The sequence below is a fragment of the Geotrypetes seraphini genome, chromosome 2 (assembly GCF_902459505.1).
Source record: "Geotrypetes seraphini chromosome 2, aGeoSer1.1, whole genome shotgun sequence".
NCBI classification, from domain to species: domain Eukaryota; kingdom Metazoa; phylum Chordata; class Amphibia; order Gymnophiona; family Dermophiidae; genus Geotrypetes; species Geotrypetes seraphini.
Genome location: NC_047085.1, coordinates 413,446,632 through 413,470,655, shown reverse-complemented (window position 1 = coordinate 413,470,655; position 24,024 = coordinate 413,446,632). Strand labels below are relative to the sequence as shown.

The 24,024-nt window shown below is 43.9% G+C and overlaps 1 protein-coding gene across 1 annotated transcript in view; it reads right to left on the bottom strand.

The window, feature by feature from the left end:
* The window catches only part of RPA3 (replication protein A3), a 31,997-nt gene that overhangs the window by 1,902 nt on the left and 6,071 nt on the right, over positions 1 to 24,024 (bottom strand). Inside the window, exon 3 of the mRNA XM_033931028.1 lies at positions 13,502 to 13,610. Within this exon, the coding sequence (XP_033786919.1) occupies positions 13,502 to 13,610 (109 nt within the window). The remainder of the gene's footprint in view (positions 1 to 13,501; positions 13,611 to 24,024) is intronic.

The window sequence follows — 24,024 nt, the reverse complement described above, 5'->3', positions numbered from 1 at the left end:
AACAGGAAGAACGATGGATTGATTAAGGTGAAACTCAGACACAACCTTAGGAAGGAATTTTGGATGTGTACGAAGGACAACCTTATCATGGTGAAAAACAGTGAAAGGTGGATCAGCCACCAGTGCATGGAGCTCACTGACCCTCCTGGCAGAAGTGAGCGCTATCAGAAAGACCACTTTCCAAGTTAGAAATTTAAAATGCGTTGTGGCCAGAGGCTCGAAAGGAGGCTTCATTAACGCAGAAAGAACCACGTTAAGATCCCATACAACAGGAGGGGCCTTAAGAGGTGGTTTTACATTGAAAAGGCCTTTCATGAACCTTGAGACTAAGGGATGAGCTGAGAGGGGTTTTCCATGAATCGGCTCATGAAAAGCTGCAATGGCACTAAGATGGACCCTTATCGAAGAGGATTTAAGACCAGAGTCAGATAAGGACAAAAGATAGTCCAACACCAATCCCACTGCTGTAGATATGGGATTATGGTGATGTAACAGGCACCAGGAAGAAAACCGAGACCATTTCTGCTGGTAACATTGGAGAGTAGACGGTTTCCTGGAGGCATCAATAAAGCACAGTTACTTACCGTAACAGGTGTTATCCAGGGACAGCAGGCAGATATTCTTGACTGATGGGTGACGGCACCGACGGAGCCCCGGTACGGACACTTTTAGAGTGATTGCACTCTAAGAACTTGGAAAGTTCTAGAGACCGCACCGCGCATGCGCGAGTGCCTTCCCGCCCGACCCCGACGCGCGGTCCCTCAGTTAAGATAAGCCAGCTAAGAAGCCAACCCGGGGAGGTGGGTGGGACGCAAGAATATCTGCCTGCTGTCCCTGGATAACACCTGTTACGGTAAGTAACTGTGCTTTATCCCAGGACAAGCAGGCAGCATATTCTTGACTGATGGGTGACCTCTAAGCTAACAAAAAGAGGGATGGAGGGAAGGTTGGCCATTAGGAAAACAAATTTTGCAAAACAGATTGGCCGAAATGTCCATCCCGTCTGGAGAAAGCATCCAGACAATAATGAGATGTAAAAGTATGGACTGAGGACCACGTAGCAGCTTTGCAGATTTCCTCAATGGGCGTGGAACGGAGGAAAGCTACAGATGCTGCCATAGCTCTAATTCTATGTGCCGTGACAGAACCTTCCAGTGTCAGTCCGGACTGAGCATAGCAGAATGAAATGCACGCAGCAAGCCAATTAGATAGCGTACGTTTAGAAACAGGACGTCCCAATTTATTAGGATCAAAGGACAGAAAAAGTTGGGGAGATGATCTGTGGGGCTTAGTACGGTCTAAATAGTAAGCTAAAGCCCGCTTACAGTCCAAAGTATGAAGAGCCTGTTCCCCGGAATGAGAGTGAGGTTTAGGGAAAAAAACAGGTAGTACAATAGATTGGTTGAGATGGAACTCAGAAACAACCTTAGGGAGAAACTTTGGATGTGTACGTAGAACCACCTTGTCGTGATGAAAGACAGTGAAAGGTGGATCAGAAACTAGTGCATGGAGCTCACTGACCCTCCTGGCAGAGGTGAGAGCAATAAGAAAAAGTACCTTCCAAGTGAGAAACTTGAAAGAGGCAGTAGCCAAGGGTTCAAATGGAGGCTTCATCAAGGCGGAGAGAACCACGTTCAGATCCCAGATCACCGGAGGTGCTTTGAGAGGTGGTTTCAGATTGAAAAGACCTCGCATGAATCTGGAGACCAGGGGATGAGCTGAAAGGAGTTTCCCCTGGACCGGCTCATGAAAGGCCGTAATGGCACTGAGATGAACTCTGATGGAAGTAGACTTGAGACCAGAAGTAGACAGAGAAAGCAGATAATCCAATAGAGGTTCCACTGCAAGAGACTTGGGGTCATGATGATGGAGGAGACACCAAGAAGAAAACCTCGTCCACTTTTGATGGTAACACTGTAGAGTGGCTGGTTTCCTGGAGGCGTCCAGGATGGAGCGAACAGGCTGAGATAACAAAAGATCAGTTGAAGTCAGCCCGAGAGATACCAAGCTGTCAGGTGTAGAGACTGCAGGTTGGGATGGAGGAGGGTTTCCTGATCCTGTGTAAGCAGAGATGGAAACAGTGGAAGTAGAAATGGATCCCTGGAACTGAGTTGAAGTAGAAGGGAGAACCAATGCTGTCTGGGCCACCGTGGAGCAATCAGGATCATGGTGGCTCGTTCCCTCTTTAGTTTGAACAAGGTCCGAAGCATGAGAGGCAGAGGAGGGAAAGCATAAAGGAATAGATTGGACCAATCCAGAAGAAACGCATCCGCTGCCAGACGGTGAGGAGAGTAAAGTCTGGAGCAGAATTGGGGCAACTGATGATTGTGAGGAGCTGCAAAAAGGTCCACCTGAGGAGTGCCCCAGTGTGCAAAGATGGACTGTAGAGTCGATGGGTCGAGAGTCCATTCGTGTGGTTGGAGAACTCTGCTGAGCTTGTCCGCTAAGAAGTTCTGTTCTCCCTGAATATAAATCGCTTTCAGGAATAAGCGGCGCGAGGACGCCCAAGACCAGATTCTCTGGGCTTCCTGGCATAAGAGGCGAGAGCCCGTTCCCCCTTGCTTGTTGATGTAGTACATAGCCACCTGGTTGTCTGTGCAAATTAGAAGGACTTGAGGAAATAGAAGGTGTTGGAAGGCCTTGAGGGCATAGAACATTGCCCTGAGTTCCAGGAAATTGATGTGATGCTTCTTTTCCTGAGGAGTCCAAAGGCCCTGAGTTTGGAACTCGTTCAGATGAGCTCCCCATGCATAAGGGGAGGCGTCGGTGGTGATGACCAGATGATGAGGAGGCAGATGGAACAGAAGGCCCCTGGAGAGATTTGAGGATATCAACCACCATTGTAGAGACTGACGAAGAGACGATGTCACAGATATGTGTCGTGAGCAAGAGTCTGTCGCTTGAGACCACTGGAGAGCCAGGGTCCATTGAGGAGTGCGCAGGTGAAGCCGTGCCAGGGGTGTGACATGAACTGTGGAGGCCATGTGACCCAAGAGAATCATCATCTGCTTTGCAGAAATGGAGTGCTGGGACAGCACCTGCTGACAGAACGATTGGAGGTTGTGAAGACGGTTGTCCGGCAAGAAGGCTCTCATCTGGACCGTGTCCAGTACCGCTCCAATGAATTGAAGTCTCTGCGTAGGCAGAAGGTGAGACTTGGGTATATTGATTTCGAACCCGAGTAGTTGTAGAAAAAAGATGGTCTGGTTGGTGGCCAGAAGAACAGTCTGAGATGAAATGGCCTTGATTAACCAATCGTCCAGGTAGGGAAAAACCTGAAGGTGGTGGGAGCGTAGAAACGCTGCCACCACTACCAGACATTTTGTGAACACTCTTGGAGAGGAGGCAAGACCGAAGGGGAGCACTCTGTATTGGTAATGACAGTGATTGATCATGAAGCGAAGGTACTGTCTGGAGGCCGGATGAATTGGAATGTGAGTGTAGGCCTCTTTGAGATCGAGAGAGCATAGCCAGTCGTTGTGATCGAGGAGAGGATAAAGCGTAGCTAGAGATAGCATCTTGAATTTTTCTTTGACCAAACATTTGTTGAGATCTCGCAGATCTAGAATTGGTCTGAGGTCTCCTGTTTTCTTGGGGACTAGAAAATACCGGGAGTAGAATCCTTGCCCTCTTTGGTCCAGAGGAACTTCCTCTATGGCGTTCAGAAGCAGGAGGGACTGAACCTCCTGACAAAGGAGGGCAGATTGAGGAGTATGCAAAGCAGACTCTTTTGGTAGACTTTGGCCCGGAAGGGTGTGAAAGTTGAGAGAGTAGCCGTGGCGGATGATGTTGAGGACCCACTGGTCCGAAGTGATAACTTCCCACCGGCTGAGAAAGAAAGAGAGTCGTCCTCCTATCGGTTGAGGGAGGAGAGGAGATGTTTGAACGCTGGCTATGCCCTCGAGGATCAAGTCAAAAGGGCTGAGTCGATTTTTGTTGAGGAGGCTGCTTAGCTGGTTGTTGCTGCTGAGGTCTAGGCGTTTGCCGCTGTTGTTGACGCTGCCTCCTAGGTTGCTGAGTGGAAGGCTGCAAGGGCCGAGCCACAAAACGCCGCTGATAGGCCGTTTGCTGTCTGAATGGCCGTGAAGGTGGAGGTTTCTTCTTGGTCTTAAGAAGGGTATCCCAGCGGGTTTCATGAGCCGAGAGCTTCTGGGTCGTTGAGTCCATAGAATCTCCGAACAGCTCATCCCCTAAACATGGGGCATTAGCCAACCGGTCTTGATGATTAACATCAAGCTCAGAGACTCTGAGCCAAGCCAAACGGCGCATGGCTGTTGCTCTAGAGGTAAGCTCAAAAGTGTCATATATAGACCTTACCATGAATTTTCTGAGCTGGAAAAGAGCTGAAGAGCACTGATGGAAAGCCTCACGATTCCCCACAGGAAGGTACTGCTCAAAGGAAGCCATGGTGGTAAGGAGATGCTTTAAATAAAACGAAAAATGAAAAGCATAGTTACCAGAACGATTAGCAAGCATCGCATTCTGGTAAAGTCGCTTACCGAATTTGTCCATGGCTTTACCCTCTCTGCCAGGAGGGACAGAGGCATAGACACTAGCTCCCAAGGACTTCTTGAGGGTGGATTCTACAAGAAGAGACTCATGAGAGAGTTGTGGTTTATCGAAACCAGGAATAGGGATTACTTTATAAAGGGAATCCAATTTGCGAGGAGCTCCCGGGACAGTAAGAGGAGTCTCCAGATTCTTGTAAAAGGTCTCCCTCAGGATGTCATGTAAAGGGAGTTTCAAAAATTCCTTTGGAGGCTGGTCAAAATCAAGAGCGTCCAGAAAAGCTTTGGACTTTTTAGACTCAGCCTCCAAAGGAATGGAAAGAGATTCACACATATCCCTTAAAAAAGAAGAGAAAGAGGTGGAATCAGGCTTGGAGGAAGTATCCTGAAGTACAGGCTCGTCTTCCTCTGACAAACATTCTCCTTCTGACAGAAAAGGTTCTTCAGAATCGCCCCACAGATCAGGGTCTTGAATATGGGGACCACGGCTCCGAGACTCCGGAGTGGACGGGTCCAGGTGTCGGGACTTGTGTACCGACTTACCCGACCTCATCGACGCGGTACCGGGAGATGTTATCGGTTGCACCGGAGCCGAAGTCTGTACCGATTGTTGAAGAGACTTGGGCTCCGGTGCGAGGACAGGCATCGATACCGATGAGGCCGAGTGTACCGGTACTGAAGGAGTGGATGGGGACAATATAGACTGTTCCACAATCGGTACCGGTTGCCCAGTGGAGACCGACACCGGAGGGCTCGGTGTCAGGAGAGCTGGAATGAGTTGTTTAAGCTGTTCCCTCAGCTGCACCTGCAAGATGGCCGCAATGCGATCATCGAGGGAGGGCACCGGTACCGCTTTTTTCTTCTGCGGTACCTGCGGTGCCGCTCTACGCCCCGGAGATGAGGAGCCCGATGTCGAGGGACTCACCTCAATAGGGGCGGAGCGCTTCCGCTGGCGTCTCACGGTCGGCAGGACTGGACTCTCTGCACTGGAGACCGGAGGACGTTCCAGCGGGGAAGGCTTCTTAGCCGGCTTACCTGGATGTTGCGACGCCGACGCGGTATCGCGTGGCGTCGATGAGGTGGGTGCCGACGAAACAGGTACCGAAACCGGTGCCGAAGACACGGGGTCGGACATGTCGGTGCCGAAAAGCAGTCTCTGTTGGATTTCTCGATTTTTGAGAGTCCGCTTTTTCAAAGTGGCACAGCGGGTGCAGGAGGCGGCCTGATGTTCCGGACCCAGACACTGAAGGCACCAGTTGTGTGGGTCTGTAAGTGAAATAGGCCGTGCACACCGCTGGCACTTCTTGAACCCGGGCTGGGGGGGCATGAACGGAAAAACGGCTTCTGCCAAATCGAAGGCCGAGGCCTCGATGATGGCAGTAGGCCCCGCCGGGGCAAATCAAGAAAACTCGACAAAAAAATAAGATTTTTTTTTTTTTTTTTTTTACAAAAGAAAGAAAAAAGTAAGGGCAGAAAAAACCCGAAAAAGTTTACGCGAGCGGGAAGGCGAATGAAAAATACTTTCAACAGCCGTTGAAAATGCGACTTCTTAGCTCCGCGGAAACTAAGAAACTGAGGGACCGCGCGTCGGGGTCGGGCGGGAAGGCACTCGCGCATGCGCGGTGCGGTCTCTAGAACTTTCCAAGTTCTTAGAGTGCAATCACTCTAAAAGTGTCCGTACCGGGGCTCCGTCGGTGCCGTCACCCATCAGTCAAGAATATGCTGCCTGCTTGTCCTGGGATAATAGAACGGACAGGCTGAGAAAGGAGAGCATGAGATGAAGTCAGCCCGAGAGATACCAAGCTGTCAGGTGCAGAGACTGTAAGTTGGGATGAAGAAGCGTTTGCTGATTCTGTGTAAGTAGTGAAGGAAACAGAGGAAGAGGTATGGGTTCCCTGGAACTGAGTTGAAGTAGAAGGGAAAACCAATGCTGTCTGGGCCACCGTGGAGCGATGAGGATCATGGTGGCTTGTTCCCTCTTGAGCTTGAATAAGGTGCGCAGCATGAGCGGAAGAGGAGGGAATGCATAAAGGAAGAGATTGGAAAGAGGAGATGTTGAAAAGCTTTGAGGGCGTAAAATATCGCTCTGAGTTCCAGGAAATTGATGTGGCGCTTCTTTTCCTGTGTGGTCCAAAACCCCTGAGTTTGGAACTCGTTCAAGTGAGCTCCCCATGCATAGGGGGAGGAATCCGTGGTGATGACTAGTAGATGAGGAGGTAGATGGAACAGTAGACCTCTGGATAGATTTGATGAGTTCAACCACCAAAGAAGCGACTGTCGAAGAGACGAGGTCACAGATATGTGTTGTGAACAAGGATCCGTCGCTTGTGACCACTGAGTCGCTAGGGTCCATTGAGGAGTACGCAGGTGGAGACGTGCGAAGGGGGTGACATGCACTGTGGATGCCATGTGCCCCAAAAGTACCATCATTTGATTTGCAGAGATGGAAGTTTTCTGGAACACCTGCTGACAGAGATGAAGGATGGTGTGAAGGCGGTTTGGAGGAAGAAACGCCCTCATCTGAACAGTATCCAGAATGGCTCCAATGAATTGAAGTCGCTGAGTTGGAATGAGGTGTGACTTGGGTAGATTGATCTCGAACCCCAACAGTCGAAGGAAGGAAATGGTCTGATTGGTGGCTATGTGAACGGACTGAGGAGAAGGAGCCTTGATGAGCCAGTCGTCCAGATAAGGGAAGACTTGAAAATTGTGGGAGCGGAGATAAGCTGCGACCACGATCAGACATTTGGTGAATACCCTGGGAGAGGAGGCTAAGCCGAAGGGTAGCACCTTGTATTGGTAATGATGTTGGTTGACAAGAAAGCGAAGGTATTGTCTGGACATCAGATGAATTGGAATGTGAGTATACGCCTCTTTGAGATCGAGGGAACATAGCCAGTCTTCCTGAGAGAGAAGAGGGTATAGGGTGGCAAGAGATAACATCTTGAACTTCTCCTTGACTAGACATTTGTTGAGATCTCTGAGATCTAATATTGGTCTGAGATCTCCGGTTTTTTTGGGGACTAGAAAGTACCGGGAATAAAATCCCAGGCCTTGCTGGTCTAGAGGAACTGGTTCGATGGCATTGAGAAGGAGGAGGGATTGAACCTCCTGACCGAGAAGGAGGGACTGAGCCTTGTTGGAAGCAGACTCTTTTGGTAGACTTAACGGTGGAGGAGTCTGAAAGTTCAGGGCATATCCGTGAGCGATGATAGCAAGTACCCACTGGTCGGAGGTAATTGCTTCCCATCGAGACAGAAACACCTGTAGTCGACCTCCTATGGGCTGAGGTAGAAGGCATGAGGGAGGAAGACTGGCAATGTTCTCGAGAAGAGAGTCAAAAGGGCTGTGTAGACTTAGGTTGAACAGCCGGTTTTACAGCAGGCTGTTGTTGTTGACGAGCCTGTTGCTGCTGTTGACGCTGCCTGCGAGGTTGAGGGGGATGAGTCTGAGCCGGGCGAGCAGAAAACCTTCTTTGATAAGAAGGTTGTTGCCTGAATGGTCGAGGAGGAGGAGGTTTCTTCTTGTTTTTCAACAAGGTGTCCCACCTAGTCTCATGCGCGGAGAGCTTTTGTGTGGTGGTATCCATGGACTCCCCAAACAGCTCATCCCCTAAGCAAGGCGCATTGGCCAGTCGGTCTTGATGGTTTACATCCAGTTCTGAGACCCGTAACCATGCCAACCTTCTCATTGCTACAGAAATAGCAGTGGCCCGTGACGTCAGTTCAAAAGTATCATAAATTGAACGGACCATAAACTTCCTGAGTTGCAAAAGACTAGAGGTACATTGCTGAAACGCAGGAAGTTTACGGTCCGGAATGTACTTCTGAAAAGAGGTCACCTGTTGAATGAGATGCTTCAGGTAAAACGAGAAGTGGAATGCGTAATTACCTGAACGGTTGGCCAGCATGGCATTTTGGTAAAGGCGCTTTCCAAATTTATCCATGGCCTTTCCCTCTCTGCCAGGAGGGACAGAGGCGTAAACACTGGCACCTACAGACTTCTTCAGGGTTGATTCCACCAACAAGGATTCATGGGGAAGTTGTTGCTTGTCGAATCCTGGGATTGGAATGACTTTATAAAGAGATTCCAATTTTCTTGGGGCTCCCGGGATGGTTAAGGGAGTTTCCAAGTTCTTATAGAAAGTTTCCCTCAAGATATCATGGAGGGGTAACTTTAAGAACTCCTTAGGAGGATGATCAAAGTCCAAGGCATCTAAGAATGCCTTGGACTTTTTAGAATCAGACTCCAAAGGAATTGAAAGGGTGTCTGACATTTCCCTTAAAAATTTGGTAAATGAGGAGTGCTCTGGCTTAGTAGCAGGGTCTTGCACCGATAGATCCTCCTCTTCAGATGAATAATCTTCCTCGGTACCGAGGTGATCATCCGAGTCATCCCACAAGTCAGGGTCCCGTACCGATTGGAGACGACCCTGAGAAAGTGGAGTCGAGGTGCCAACATGTTTAGTCTTGCGTACCGATTTCCCCGAACGGTTGGAGACGGTACCAGGGGAGTGTGGAACGGTACGGGGTTCAGAGAACGGTACCGGTTCAGAAGTGTCCGGAGCAGAACGTCGTTTCGGTTCCGCTGATAGAATAGGCATGGACATGGATTTGTGCGGTGCCGACAAAGTCGATGTCAATAAAAGGGGTTGATCGACGGTCGGCACCGAAGGCTCATTGGGTACCGACACTGGAGGATTCGGTGTCAACAGAGCCGGGAGCAATTGTTGTAGTTGCTGCTTAAGTTGGGCCTGGAGGATAGAGGCAATGCGCTCATCCAACGTAGGTCCCGATTGCACCGGTACCGGTCTTTTCTTGCTCGGTACCTTCGGTGCCGCTCTACGCTCGGGTGAAGTCGATGCCGATGACGAGGCAGTGACTTCAATGGGAGCGGAGCGTTTACGGGGCCGGCGCTCAGTCTGCAGGACTTGGCTCACTGCATGTTCGACTGGTGGCCCTAGGACAGTAGGGGAAGGCTTCTTAGCCGGCTTACCTACAGGGATCGACGTCGGCGATGTATCTGTCGGTGCCGAGACAGTCGGTGTCGATTTGGAGGAAGTTGCCGATGTCGATACTGGTGCAACTTCCATGTCGGTGCCGAACAGAATTCGTTGCTGAATCTGTCGGTTCTTTAAAGTTCTTTTTTGTAAAGAACTACAGCGGGTGCAGGTGTCAGCCCTATGGTCCGGACCCAAACACTGAAGGCACCACTTGTGCGGGTCGGAGAGGGATATAGGGCGCGCACACCGCTGACACTTTTTGAAACCCGGTGACGGGGGCATGAAGGGAAAAACCGCTGTAGCAAAATCGAAGCCGGAGGCTTCGATGGTGCCAACAGGCCCCGCCGGGGTAGTCAATAAAAAAAGAAAAAAATAAAACAATTTTTTTTTTTTTTTTTTACAAACGTTAAAAGAACAAGAAAGAAATACAATGAAGAGAAAAATACGCGCGAGCGGGAAGGCAAGTGAACAGTTTAGAAAAAAACTTCCAACAGCCGTTGGAAACACGCGTCTTCTTAGCTCCGCGGAATTAAGAAAACTGGGGACCGCGCGCCTCTGTCGGGCGGGAAGGCACTCGCGCACGCGCGGTGCGGCCTAGCTAGAACTTTCTAAAGTTCTTAGAGTGCAATCACTCTAAAATTGTCCGTACCGGGGCTCCGTCGGTGCCGTCACCCATCAGTCAAGAATATGCTACCTGCTTGTCCTGGGATAACAAAAGCACTGAAAATTGTCCTGGGGCAGCCCTGTGACATGATGGGATGGATCATGGCACACAGGATGGGGTGGATGTCAAATAAATTCTTACTATGGAAGTTGTGACAATCTGCACAGCACTTCTGTGTCAGAAAAAGTTGGGATGGATAATCTAGACCAGGGGTATCAAATGTCAGTTCTCGAAGGCCGCAATTCAGTCGGGTTTTCAGGATTTCCCCAATGAATTTGCATGAGATTTGCATGCACAGCTTTCATTATATGGTAATAGATCTCATGCATATTCATTGGGGAAATCCTGAAAACCTGACTGGATTGCGGCCCTCAAGGACCGACATTTGACACCCCTTATCTAGACAAATAGTCCAGTTTGCATTCTATATTAGTCACTGGATGGGTAAGATTAGCGGTCTCAAACTCGTGGCCTATGGGCCGCATGCGGCCTCCGGGTGCTATTTTGCGGTCCACGGTCTAGTACCTAATCCCACACTCTGGCCAGGAAGAGAGGCGCCGGCGTCAGCTGACTTGCAACTGCCTGCTACCGTCACGTATGCCAGGACTCCTACCTTCGCATATCCAGCAGATACGCGAAGGCAGGAGTCCCAGCATACGTGACGGCTGCAGGAAGTTGCAAGTCAGCTGATGCCAAAGCCGGAGCGTCTCTTCCTGCCAAGTGTGTGAGATTGTGTACAAGATCAGGTACTGCTGGACGAGGGGAGAAAGGAAGGGAGAAGGGGTACTGCTGGACGAGGGGAGAAAGGGAGGGAAAAGAAAGGTGCTACACACTGGAGGGGAGGGTGAGATGGTGCATGGGGAGAACATGTTGGGTTGGGGGGTGGGAAGGAGGGATGCAACTGAGGGAAGAGGCAAGGACAGAGAGAAAGCGTGCAGGAGGCAGAAAGTGTTGGACTCATGGAGAGGGCAAGATGGATGGGGAGGACAGAAAGGAGGGAAGGAGAAATGTTACACTAGGGAAGGGGGAGAGGGCAGAGTGAAAAGTTAGAATCAGGGAAGGAGAGAGATAGATGTTGTTTGGTTGAGGGAAGGAGGATCAGAGGAGAAGCATGCAGGAGGAAGAGAGAAAAAAAAATGTTGGACTGGTGGAAAGGAGGGAGAAATGTTGGACTGGGAAGGGGGCCAGAAAGGAGGAAGGGAAAGAGAAATGTTATACTGGGGGGGAAGGAGAGAGAGAAGTCAGACCATGAAAATGGGGAGGGAAGGAGAGAGAAATAGGAAGGGAAAGTAAGACATGGAAACGTAGATTTTGAGAAGAAAGCAGAAAAATTGAATGTTAAGTTAATGCTAAAGATGGATGCAAGTTTGATCCAAACAGACCGGGGATTTTAAATTACAGTCCACTTGATGGGGGCAATACTTTCAAAATAGAACAAAACACAAAAAAAACCCTCTCATCAATACTGGGCAAGTTTCTCAAATAGTATCTTCATATAACATTTAAAGGCTTTTAAATATTTAAATGTGCTCATAAGCTCTTCAGCAGGCGCTACAGCCGCGGTACAATGTCGCTGGAAAGGTGTTTGAATTTTAATCATAACACATTGGATGGAGCAAGGATACTTGCTTCTACTGAAGTGGCAAATGTTATGGCTCTACAAAAGTTGTTTAACAGTAGACCACTTATCTGAAAAGGTCAGTTCATGGCTCCAACACAGTCTGTGTTTCGCTACGCTACATCAGGAAGCCAGAAGGATGAGCTTTTCATATTGATTTTATTTGCAGTGTGCAGTGCCTGAGTCCTACTGTTAAACAACTTTTGTAGAGCCATAACATTTGCCACTCCAGTAGAAGCAAGTATCCTTGCTCCATCCAATGTGTTATGATTAAAATTCAAGCACCTTTCCAGCGACATTGTACCGCTGCTGTAGCACCTTGCTGAAGAGCTTATGAGCACATTTAAATATTTAAAAGCCTTTAAATGTTATATGAAGATACTATTTGAGAAACTTGCCCAGTATTGATGAGAGGGTTTTTATTGTGTTTTGTTCTATTTTGAAAGATGGATGCAAGGCAGAAAGTGAAGATGGAGAGAAAAACAGTCAATGGACAAGAAGGGCCTGGAAACATAGTTAAAAGAACAGAAAAATAAAGTCACCAGACAACAAAGGTAGGGAAAATGATTTTATTTTCAATATAGTGATTGAAATGTTTCAGTTCTGAGAAAGGAAAGATGTTAAACTTTAACTGTGAGGGCCACAGAAAAAATAGTTATGTTTAAATGATTTTTATTATTCCAGCAGTAAGAAGCAAATACAAACAGTAGTACCATTCAGGAAATAACATTTTCAACAATATAATCAGTTCCCCTCCCATCCCCCCTCCCCTCCCCAAGAGTCCATGGCCAGTCCAACAGCTGAGAGCGGGAATAAAATCTTAAAGATTCAAAAGTCTACTGCGAGCACGCGGTGTGAGGTCCTGCCAGAAGTGCTCCCACACCTGACAAAATTTGCGACCCGGGCCAAGAGTCAAGTCTCCCACCATGCGTCTCTCCAGTGTTGCGTGCACTATCATTAGGGATCTCCATTGTGCATATGACGGGGGATCACGGGAGAGCCAGTTGGTGAGGATGGCTTTTTTTCCCATCAAAAGGGCTCTGGAGATAAATGCTGACATTCCCCTGGGTTTGGGCGAAGCTATATTATAAAATCAAAATAACGCCCTCGGTTGCGGAAGCCATCGCCGTCCCCAAAGCGATGTGGTATATAGGCCCAGATGTCTCCAAAACTGTTGGATTGCGGGGCAGGCCCAAAACATGTGACTCAAAGATGCGTGAGCCTGATTGCATTTCGGGCAAGAATGTGACGCAGTAATCCCCATCCGGGCTGCATGTTCCGGTGGAATGTAAAGTCTAAGAACAGTTTTCAATTGCATTTCCCAGTGAGTAATATTGGGTGACACCTTCTGAATGTTCTTCAGGACCCGTTGTAACTGTTGAAAAAATAGTTAATGTCTTATTTAAAAAATGACAATTTTGCATGAGGTAAAACTCTTTATAGTTTATAAATCTTTCCTCTAACAGATAAAGGAAAGATTTATAGACTATAAAGAGTTTTACCTCATGCAAAATTGTCATTTCTTTAATAAGACATTAACTATTTTTTTCTGCGGCCCTCCAAGTACCTACAAATCCAAAATGTGGCCCTGCAAAGGATTTGAGTTTGAGACCACTGGGTAAGATGAACAGAAAGACTTTCAATACTATTTCTATTTAATCAAACTCTACTTTTCCTAGGTAACAAAAGGCACTTAAAATCTTATTTACCAAAAGCAGATTTCTCTTCTCGGAATGGAATATATGATACTCCCATGATAGTTGCTTTAGGTGTAACTCTTCCCACTACTTCAAGAACTCCAGAAATCTCCTCTTCTAGCTATGGAAGGTAAAAATACGACAGTAGAGCACCTGTTACCTGACGTGATTAGAACCAAGTTCATTCTGGATATTGAACTCTCCCATTCCACTACTGGCCACTTCCATCACACCCCTGTTCTCCCATCTCTGCCACAGGCATTCCTAACTCTGCTCACTAATTTGACAACAGCAGAAACCCCTGATTCATCAATCTCTATTTCTCCCTCACTTAACTGCCCCAATGTACTTCCTCCAGTCTAACATTGTTTTTTTATCTCAGGTCCAATAGCCACAAATGCCTAAAGTCAGTTTTCTAATTTAAAACTGGTCCTGCTGCGTAACTTTTAAAAGCTTAACAACCAGGTCCATCTGATATAGAGCACAGTGTTTGCAGGGACCCAAAGGAAAGGATGTCAAGATTAGCAAAGTGGACAAGGGAACAAGAACTTCTATATTAACTTTCTCTCCCTTCACCATCTCTCATATACAGTATATTCTCACTCTTACCCCTAGACTCCAGACTCAACATCAGAGGTCTGATCTTTCCCAGCTGTCAATTATATCCACAGTAGGGTGATACAATAAAATAATTTTCAAGCTTTTAATTACTAGATGGGAAAATTAGGTTCTTACCTCAATAATCTTCTTTCTAGTAAAAAGGCCTATGAGTCTGAGTCAGTGGGCAATTAACCTCTAATTGTGAGTTCTGTAGAAGGTGTCATCTACCTTTTCCGGCTCCACCTCCTCTGTCCCAGCTCTTGCTCCTCAGTTCATATCAAAGCCGTACAACCACTACAAAAGGAAAAAGAAAGAGGGGCATGAGAACTCCCCAGTGAAGCTAAGTCTGTTCTGCCATTAACCAAATACAATGAAAGAAAGCCAGTGCGAAAAGGAACATTAAAAACAAGGTGGAACCTAACCTAGCTGCTACTTATGTGGTTCCTGCAGTCTCCCGTTTGCTAAAACATTTTTTTATAGTTTATTTTTCTTTATTTTCCAATTTAGAAAACATTATATCACTGATAAACATCATTTTACATTGCTTCCAGACTTGTCAGCATATTTGCTCTAAACAAAGCTGTACTCTAATTTGTTGGCACAGTGCTCACACAGACACAAAAAGTAATCTTAGATGACAATTGTATATAAGGATTCCAGATCCTCAAAAAGTGTCTAAAGTCTGTTCAAACGGAGTGCTGAGTTTCGACATTCAGCAAACATAGACCACTTTAAGCCGCCCCTGCCACCTAGTGGGAATCCCAGGCTGTTTCCAGGCAGCTGCCAAGGACAGTCTGGCTGCCATTACTACAAGGGCAACAAATTTATGGTATTTAGCCGGAATTCCCTCTGGTGGAAGGTTCAGAAGGCTACATCCCAAATCTTTCTTAATCAGGACCCCATAGATTTCAGTCAACCAAGCAAGTATCATAGTCCAATACATCCTTGCCTTAGGGCATTGCCACCAAATATGATTAGTTCCTCGCTTCCCACATCCCCGCCAGCAAATCTCTGAGAAGACCCTGTCCGCCTTGCCTTCTAGATTGGTCTACAATGTCTGCAGCATCAAATGAATGGCTTGCAGCTCCAATCTGTTTATGAACTATTTTTTCCTCTGAGTGCAATCATCGGCCCTGAACCAGATGAATATTGCAATGACCTCCCCAACCCAAAAAAAGTCATCAGGATAACCCAAGAGGAGAAGCAGAGAATCAAGCCATTCAATACTGACTCTGGCCAGAGCCACCAAAGCAAACTTTGATGCGTCCCCACTGTCCAAGCCAGCGGCATCTGGAGGGAATCCATCTACAGAGATCAACAAGCCAATAGTGCGTCTTGAAGGGGGCGTAGGTGAGCTTTCATCCAAGAACAACTTCTATTGTCACTATCTTCAACCCCAACACCTGGATATAATACCAAGCATTAGGAGCTGGCATCGCCAGGAATCTCTAGCTTCAGTTTGCGTGGCTTTGGAAGAAAAATACAGCCTTCTGCCATGTGAAAGCGGATCCTCAAGTACTCTAGGGATTGCATCAACTCCAGGTGGCTCATTACAGACATTAGACAACTTGTGCCACCACTTGGTCCCCACTGTCCTTGGAGGGAACTCTGATCAACCCATCGTCCAAGTATGGATATACCTGGATCCCTGCCTTGCGCAAGTGAACTGCTGTACTTGGTAAAGGTGTGAGGTGCTGTTGCCAGACCAAATGGGAGCGCCATGAATTGAAAATGTCTCCCCAGCACATGGATTCTCAGGAACTTTCTGTGAGTCAGAAAAATGGGAATTTGCTTACCCCGGAGGGTCCCAGACAGATAAACTCATTAAACATTAACGTTATCAGCCACACACCAAAGTTCCTTTTAACAAACTTCTTTAATTTAAATTTAAAACAAAGAAATAAACTCACAGTTCAGTTATTCTCGAGGGATTTCTTCTACAGAATATACACTCGACCAGCACAAAGCCAGGAGTGTGTATTGCAGACTCTGAGCAGAATAACAGTATGCTCCAGACTTAATTGACCAAGTTGTATTTAGGCTAGCAAATTGTAATCTAGATGAGGAACAATGTCTAGCTAAGATGGAGACTGCTTTGCTTTCTACCCACAAGAGAAACAAGCAAAAGGGAGGGGGGTATCATAACAACACTATTTTATTCTGCAAAATCTTCCAGTTCTATGCAGATAACAAAACAAGAAAAACTGAACACAGTGATCTACAAAACTGTAGCCCACCAGGGATACAGCAATGCACTCTGGAAGCTTGGATTAAAGAAACACTCTCACTGTTACATAAGCAATCTGCTTCCATAAATATGGAAAGCAAAATAAATCACTCTTAATGATGTTTATAGGTACACTGTGTCAATGGTATATGCAGTGTTAATAAATATTATGCTCAGAATCATGGAGGCGATAAGTGGGGGAAACCCCGACACTACCGCCTCACTGCCCAATCATCGCATATACAAAAAATAAGAAGCAACTTCAAATTTTAATACTTGTATAATCATATGCCACTGGGGCTAGAAATTCATAACTTGTGTACGTCATATCATTTAAGAAAACACAGCAAACTTATCTTATAGCTTTGCAGGTTCCGACGTGCCACGTTTCGTTCCTGCCTCAGGGAGCCAACGATGATTTACAAAAATTTTTAGTAATGGGTGTAGTTGATTCAAAAAGATAAAGAATGTCTCATGGAGTTAACGGAGAGCAATTCACACAGCTTCTTCCTGGAGGCAGAATACTCCAAAGAGGCCAGAACTTCCCTTAGCGCCACCGAGGCAATGACTAAATGAATGGTCTCCATCCAGAACTTTAGGGGTGATTCCTTGTTCACACCTGAAGATAGGCCTCTCTATGATGTCACAAAGCCTGAACCATCTTTTGCAAGAAGAAAAAAGAAGAAATCATCTTTGCTGCCTGCTGCCTACCAAGTACATTCTGGACTTGTTTACAAGAACTCTGTGTTTCTCCAGTCAAGGACATCTGCCCAACTCAGCTCCTGAGAAAGTTATAGGAGAAATTAGCTTCCATGATCAGTATGTCTCTCCCCCGTTGTGGACTCCGTCCCTTTCAAATCCCGGTACATGGCATTTCAAATCCCGGTACATGGCAGCTGTCTTGCGGCGCACGCTAGCACCTTAGGTTATTTGCACGTGGCACTTTGTTTCATATAATTGTTTTAAAAGTTTTAACGTTTGCTTTTAAGTTTTCATTTGTTTTATTTCAATTTTACCTTTTTTACAGTCTGTCATCTGACCTTTGCCGCCGCATAGCGGCGGCCCGTTGTGGACTCCGCCCCTTTCAAATCCCGGTACATGGCATTTAAACTCGGCTGTCTTGCGGCGCATGCCAAAGGAGCGCACCTAAGGAGCAGGTCCTGCTCCTTATTGCGCTCATTTGTGCGCGACCGAATAAATATATACCAAACTACTTATCTAAATTAGGTAAATTCATACTAAAAGTATTTTTCCTTTCCTTTTTAATAATTAATATACTTTCGATTTACTTTTTAATCACACCAAGTAGTTCTTTTCCTAGTTTCTTCTCCGTCCACCCAAAAATGGATAAGTTAGCTTACGAAATCCCAGTTAAATTAGGTCACAGACCTCCCAAATCTTACTACTCAACGTTCTCCAACAACACTTCACTGCCTTCCCAGGATTCAAATTTAATAAAAATCGAAACAATAAACCACGCTAAATCAAATCAAATAAAAATAGGGTTAATAAATGTACGCTCATTAAAAAGCAAATATCATTTGGTGAAAGATCTTATTACACAATCATCATATAAAATACTATGTTTGGTAGAAACTTGGCTCACTGAGGGAGAAGAAGCCTACCTTTCTTACACTTGCCCCCCAGGTTTTTCCTTCATCTTTAATCATCGTCTTCAAAAACGGGGAGGAGGCTTAGCAGTTATTTTTCAAGACTCATTAGTGTTAAGATTAGATTCATCCCCCATAAACACCCCAATCGAATTTCTTCAATTTTCTCTAAGGACTAAACCTAAATTAGATATTCTTCTAATCTATCTTCCACCTCCAGTTAATAGTAATAATTTCTTCTATTTACAATCACTGCTTTTTGATTTTGGGTCATCTAGCTCCAATCCTCTGGTCTTAGGAGATTTTAATATTCATTTCGAGGATTTAAACAATAACTATACTAAAGACATTTTTTCTCATCTTAGATTGTTAGAATTATCTCCACTATTTTCAGTTCCAACACATATAGCTGGTCACACAATTGATATGATTTTAACTTCTACATCTTCATCAAATAAATCTCACTTTCAATTTCATTCCTCACAGCCAGTACCCTGGTCTGATCACTATCTAATATCAATAACTATTACAGCAGTACCATCGAAACCAAACAAAACTTCCCAAATTAGACAATTTAAAGACTTTAGGAAACTATCAGCCGAATCCATCTCATCAAATCTTTGCCTAGACTTTGGAGATTTAGAATCAACTACTATAGAAGACCTTTTATATAAATGGCAGAATGCTACCCAGCTCCTAATTGATAAACTAGCCCCAACTCAAACAAAATATATTTCATCACGTCAGAAAATTAATCCATGGTTTAATTCAGAACTAGACCTAATTAAAAAACAACTTCGTTCGTTGGAACGAAAATGGAGAAAAGACAAAAATCTCTCAAATTTTTCAAAATTTAAAGACCATGCAACATACTACAAAGAAAAAATAATTCATGCAAAATCGAAATATTACTCAAAGCAAATTATCCAGGCTAAGAATACTACTGTACTATATAATATTTTAAAATCAATTAATCAGCAATCCAAAAACCTTTCACATGACATTAAACCTCTTCCAACCGCACAAGAATTAGCAGACAGTTTCGTTGACAAAATTAAAAAAATCAGAAATAACTTCACATTACAACATCAATCTGCAATTACATTAGAGCATGAATCTAATTCTTCACTCACTTCAAAATGTTCTCAGTTTAACATTCCCAGTCTTAAAGAATTAGAAATGATTATTAAAACCATCAATCATAAAGGAACATTCAATGAATCAATATCCCCCACTATCCTCAAGAAATACTTTTGTATATTTGATCCCTACATACATACTTTAATCAATATTAGTCTACAACAAAGTAAAGTACCACCAGCCTGGAAAAAATCCACTATACGCCCAGTTCTTAAAGATCAAAAAATAGGTTCCGATATAAAAACTAATTATAGGCCAATTGCTAATATTCCGTACTTAGCTAAAATAACCGAAAAAATCGTTTTTAACCAAATATCAGAATACATTGAAAAAACCAACGTACTGCATCCAAATCAAACAGGATTCAGACAAAACCATTCCACAGAACACTCTCTAATTGGTATAACAACATCTTTATTATATCATTTAGATCACCATACATACGTAATTTTGATTTCTCTTGATCTATCGTCTGCTTTCGACACTATTGACCATAGTCTTTTAATAAATAGGCTTCAATCAATCGGTTTAACTGATCAAGTTCTGCTTTGGTTTCAGTCTTACCTCGATAACCGTTCATCGATTGTCTCTTTTAACGATGTCACCTCAAATAGTTATTCACTGCCTTATGGAATCCCCCAAGGATCAATACTTTCGCCTATCTTATTTAATATTTTCTTAGCCCCTTTGATGACATTGTGTCAATCCATTGGATTTACAGTATTTGCCTACGCAGACGATATACAACTATTACATCCAATCAATTCCAAAAATCCTCAAGAAATAGCAATAATAAATGATAAACTGGATCAAATTCAATATTGGCTCGAAATTAATAAATTAGCTTTAAACATTCAGAAAACCAACGCTATGCTCTTTCCTTGGAAAGACTGTGAAACACTTTCCTTTCCTATCTCTATCAAAGGCATTCCCCTGCAGATGGCCAAAAATATTAGGATTTTAGGAGTAATATTTGATAATAAATTATCTTTTCACAATCACATAAGTCAAGTAGTCAAATCTACCTTTTACAGACTCCGTCAGATCAGATCCATATCAAAATTTTTATGTGCACAATCTTTGAACATCTTACTTCATTCCCTTGTAATCTCTAAAATTGATTACTGTAACGCCTTATTTATAGGTTTGCCACAAAAAGAGCTTAGGCGCTTACAAATAATTCAGAATGCCTCCATTAAAATTATTTATAAAGCCAAAAAATTTGATCATGTTTCACCATTAATCAAGAAAGCACACTGGCTCCTGGTAGCACACCGCATTATATATAAACAATGCCTACTTACTTTCAAAGCTTTAGAATTCAAAACTCCTGCCTTTATTTTTAGAGTCTTAATACCTTATACTACCTCCAGATCTCTTAGATCACAAGATCAACACCTATTAGCTATCCCCTCATTAAAAGTTATTAACACAAGGCGTAATACAATCTTTTCCATAACAGCCCTTCAGTCCTGGAATGATCTCCCACTCTATTTAAGACAAGAAAAAAACTTAGAAAAATTTAAGACCAAACTTAAAAGTTTTTTATTTACAGATGCTTTTAATGACTAAACTCCTCTGCATTGCCAATCCAATTTTCTTCGTTAATTGTCTGTGTCTCCCTTCCTAATGTACTTCCCTTGAATTATTAAACTTAACAATGAATGTAACCATTAAATAACTTCCCTTTTGTTTTATTATTATATGTAGAAATATCTCACCTAAATGTATTTATATCTATTTAAATAAGTTTACCTATTTTACCCAAATTATTGTATGTTTTAAATGATATGTTACCTAAATTTTTGAACAATTTGTACATCGCCTAGAATTTTGAATAGGCGATAAATCAAAATATTTAATAAACTTGGAAACTTGGATAGGAGAAATTAGCTTCCATGATCAGTATGTGTCTCTCTGTTATCTACTGAGGCACCTTTCTGGAAGGCTGGTACACGAAGATACAAAATGACTATTAATTGGTGAAAGACTACTAATTGGGATTGTTTCTGGATTGGTCAGAAGGAGGTCATCTGATGAGAACTAAGAAGAAGGTATCCAATTATTATTATTCTGTGCTAAGGTGTAAGGAAACTTGCATCTTAACATAGGGGTCCTTTTACAAAGGCACGGTAAAGTATTGGAGAGTTATGTAATATGATTCCCAACCATAAATGAAACAGATTTAAATAGTGCCATCTTTAGTGTGAGTGCACAGTAATCATAATCATGGAAAGGAATGCATAATCATAATAATGGAAAGGAACTACAAATCTTGATAGGATAGAACCAGTCATACTAAGGACACACATATACAAACCCAAAATGAAAAAGTATGGGTGGATCTTAGGAATGACATAACCAAAAAAAGATGACAGGGTTGAAACATCTAGAGGAAATGCTGAAGAAGGAATTTTAGAAATCAGCGAGGAGAAAATTTAGAAAAAAGAAAACAAATTAGTAAGGAAAGGCTAGAAAAATGGAAAAAAAAAATCTAAATAAAATAGAGGAAACATTTGAAAAAAATCAACAAAGGAAGATAAAAGAAGGTGATACAGAGAATAGAAGTTCTAGTGCAAAAGGTATACGAGTCTTGAACCATTGGGTAATTCACATCTGTGAGTTGTATAGAAGGCATCATTACCTTTTTCAGCTCTGCCTCCTCTATCCATGCTCTTGCTCATTTTTCATGTGAGTTAAAGGTGTCTTTCTGATCTTCTCTGTTTTTGATTTGTTATTTTTTGGACTTTTAGGCCCACTTTCAGAGGCTTATCGGTGCTATACAGGATCCCAGGATGCTTGGGGCAGATCTGCCTGGGTGAAGACATAGAATCAGTGCCAGAGGTCTGTAGTTGGGAGGGCAACCCTGTTCAGGGCACCTACCTAGCCAGTCTGCACCAACACTTTTCTAGCTCAGGGACCATTCTCCTTGTAATTAAGTTTGCTCTTGGTCATTTCCTAAGCATGAGCGCAGACTGTGTGGCATCCATATTGGTCCCTGGGACTTTATCAGTTGCTAGGTGCTCTCCCCCCCCCCCCCAATGACCTGTGAGGAGCTATGGGGGGAGGGGAGGTCTAAGTTTTCAGGCTCAACACGGTCTAACCGGCAGCCCGAAGAAACATGCACTTGGAGGAATTTTTTTATGCTTGTCTGAAGCAGTAGTCTTTCCCAGCTTCTGTTTAAGCTGAAGTAGACCATAGCACCAGCAGAGGGGCCTCTCGGGATCTGACTGCTGTGCTTCTTGGAATCTCTGTATTAATTTCCTTCTCGTACCCATTTAACCCCCTTAGTATTCTCTCATTTACCCATTACTACTTATCATAGAACTACCCCGATGCTCTTACCACACAATACTTTTTAATCATCTTTTCCTTATTGCTCTCTTTTTACATTTTTTTTTTTTTTTAGTATTTTGCTCACACCTTTCCAGTGATAATTCAGTGTGAGTTATTCAGGTACTTTAAGCATCTCCCTTTCTTTCCTCACTCCTCTTCCTCCTCTCTCCATGCTTCTATCTTATTTTTTCCTCATTCACACTCCATGTCTTCTACTCATATTCCATCTTCTCATTTTCATTCTCCCCTCTCATCTCACATTCCTCCTTTCTTAATTCTACTTCTCTTACCTTCCCCATCTATCCCTTCCACCTTCCATATATATGCCTTGCATCTCCATCACTCATTTTCCCTCTATCTTTCTCCTAAATAGACTTCACCATCTCTATCACCCTTCTTTCACCTCTCCTAGACCATTGATCTTCTCCTCTCATTTCTTCCATCTATACCCCCTCCTCCCTTTTGCATCATTCTCCTCCTCACTGCATCCTGTTCATCATAGCCATGGCTGCATAGACTTTTGAGCACAATGCAGTACTGTTGGTACCATGAGCATCCTCACTCCTCTGAGCAGCATGCTTCTGATTTTAAAAAGCAGCACACAAGCAGAGGGAGGGGAGGGTCACTGGACCAGTAGTATTGCATAGACTCCAAGTTCCAACAGAAGCTTTTGCACATACCCATCAGTTTTACCTCTATGCCTGCCTCAATCTCTACCTTCAGCGTGGAGTGGGTGTTTGGGGCATTGCTCTTCCAGAGAGGTTTTCCCTGAAAATGCAGAATGCTTCACAGACTTTCTTACATATGTTGGGAGGTTTTGGATAATGGATCTTTAATTAAAAGATGTGCTATTGTATTAATTAAGAAAACAGTCTTTATTATTGATTATTACACTGGTTGCCAGTGGAAGCACGAGTAATGTTTACATTTTCATGCCTTTGTTTCAAGTTGGTCTGGGGATTGGCTCCAACCTACTTGTTACCTCGTTTCGTGCTATATAATCCCATGAGGGTAACCAGGAATTGTAATCTATTTGCATACCCGAAGATTTTAGGATGTAAAGTCAGCTCTTTTTTAGACAGGATGCTTGCATTTCAAGCAAGTAAACAACAGTCCTAGTTGGGCAACTATATTAGCGGAGCCATATTGTCTTACAGTGTCTTCCGAAAAGAAATTAAGACAGTATTATTTGATAAATTTATCTCTTAATTTATGTTTTATTCTCAATATAATTTTATTGCATTAACTTAAAACTTTTTATTATGTTTTTAGTTAATATGCTGTGTTCTTACTATTAATATTTTGTATTTCGCTGATTGTCCAGATTTTTCTCTTTTGTGTAAACCGCCTAGAATTCTTTTGATAGAGGGGGTATAGAAAGATAAAGTTATGTTATGTAATGTTATAAAGTATAAGAAAGGCTGCTTAGGAAATATGCACAGGTTTAATGTGAAAATCTCTAGAAGGAAGAGTATACACATATGGAGCTTATTATACTGTATTTTGCCTCCATCGCCTAAAGGACCCTCCCCCCCCCCAATACACACCAAGTTCAAAATATATTGTTTATAAAAAAAACCAAAACTTTGGCTACTAATACCAACTTCAAGACCTCTTGAGCA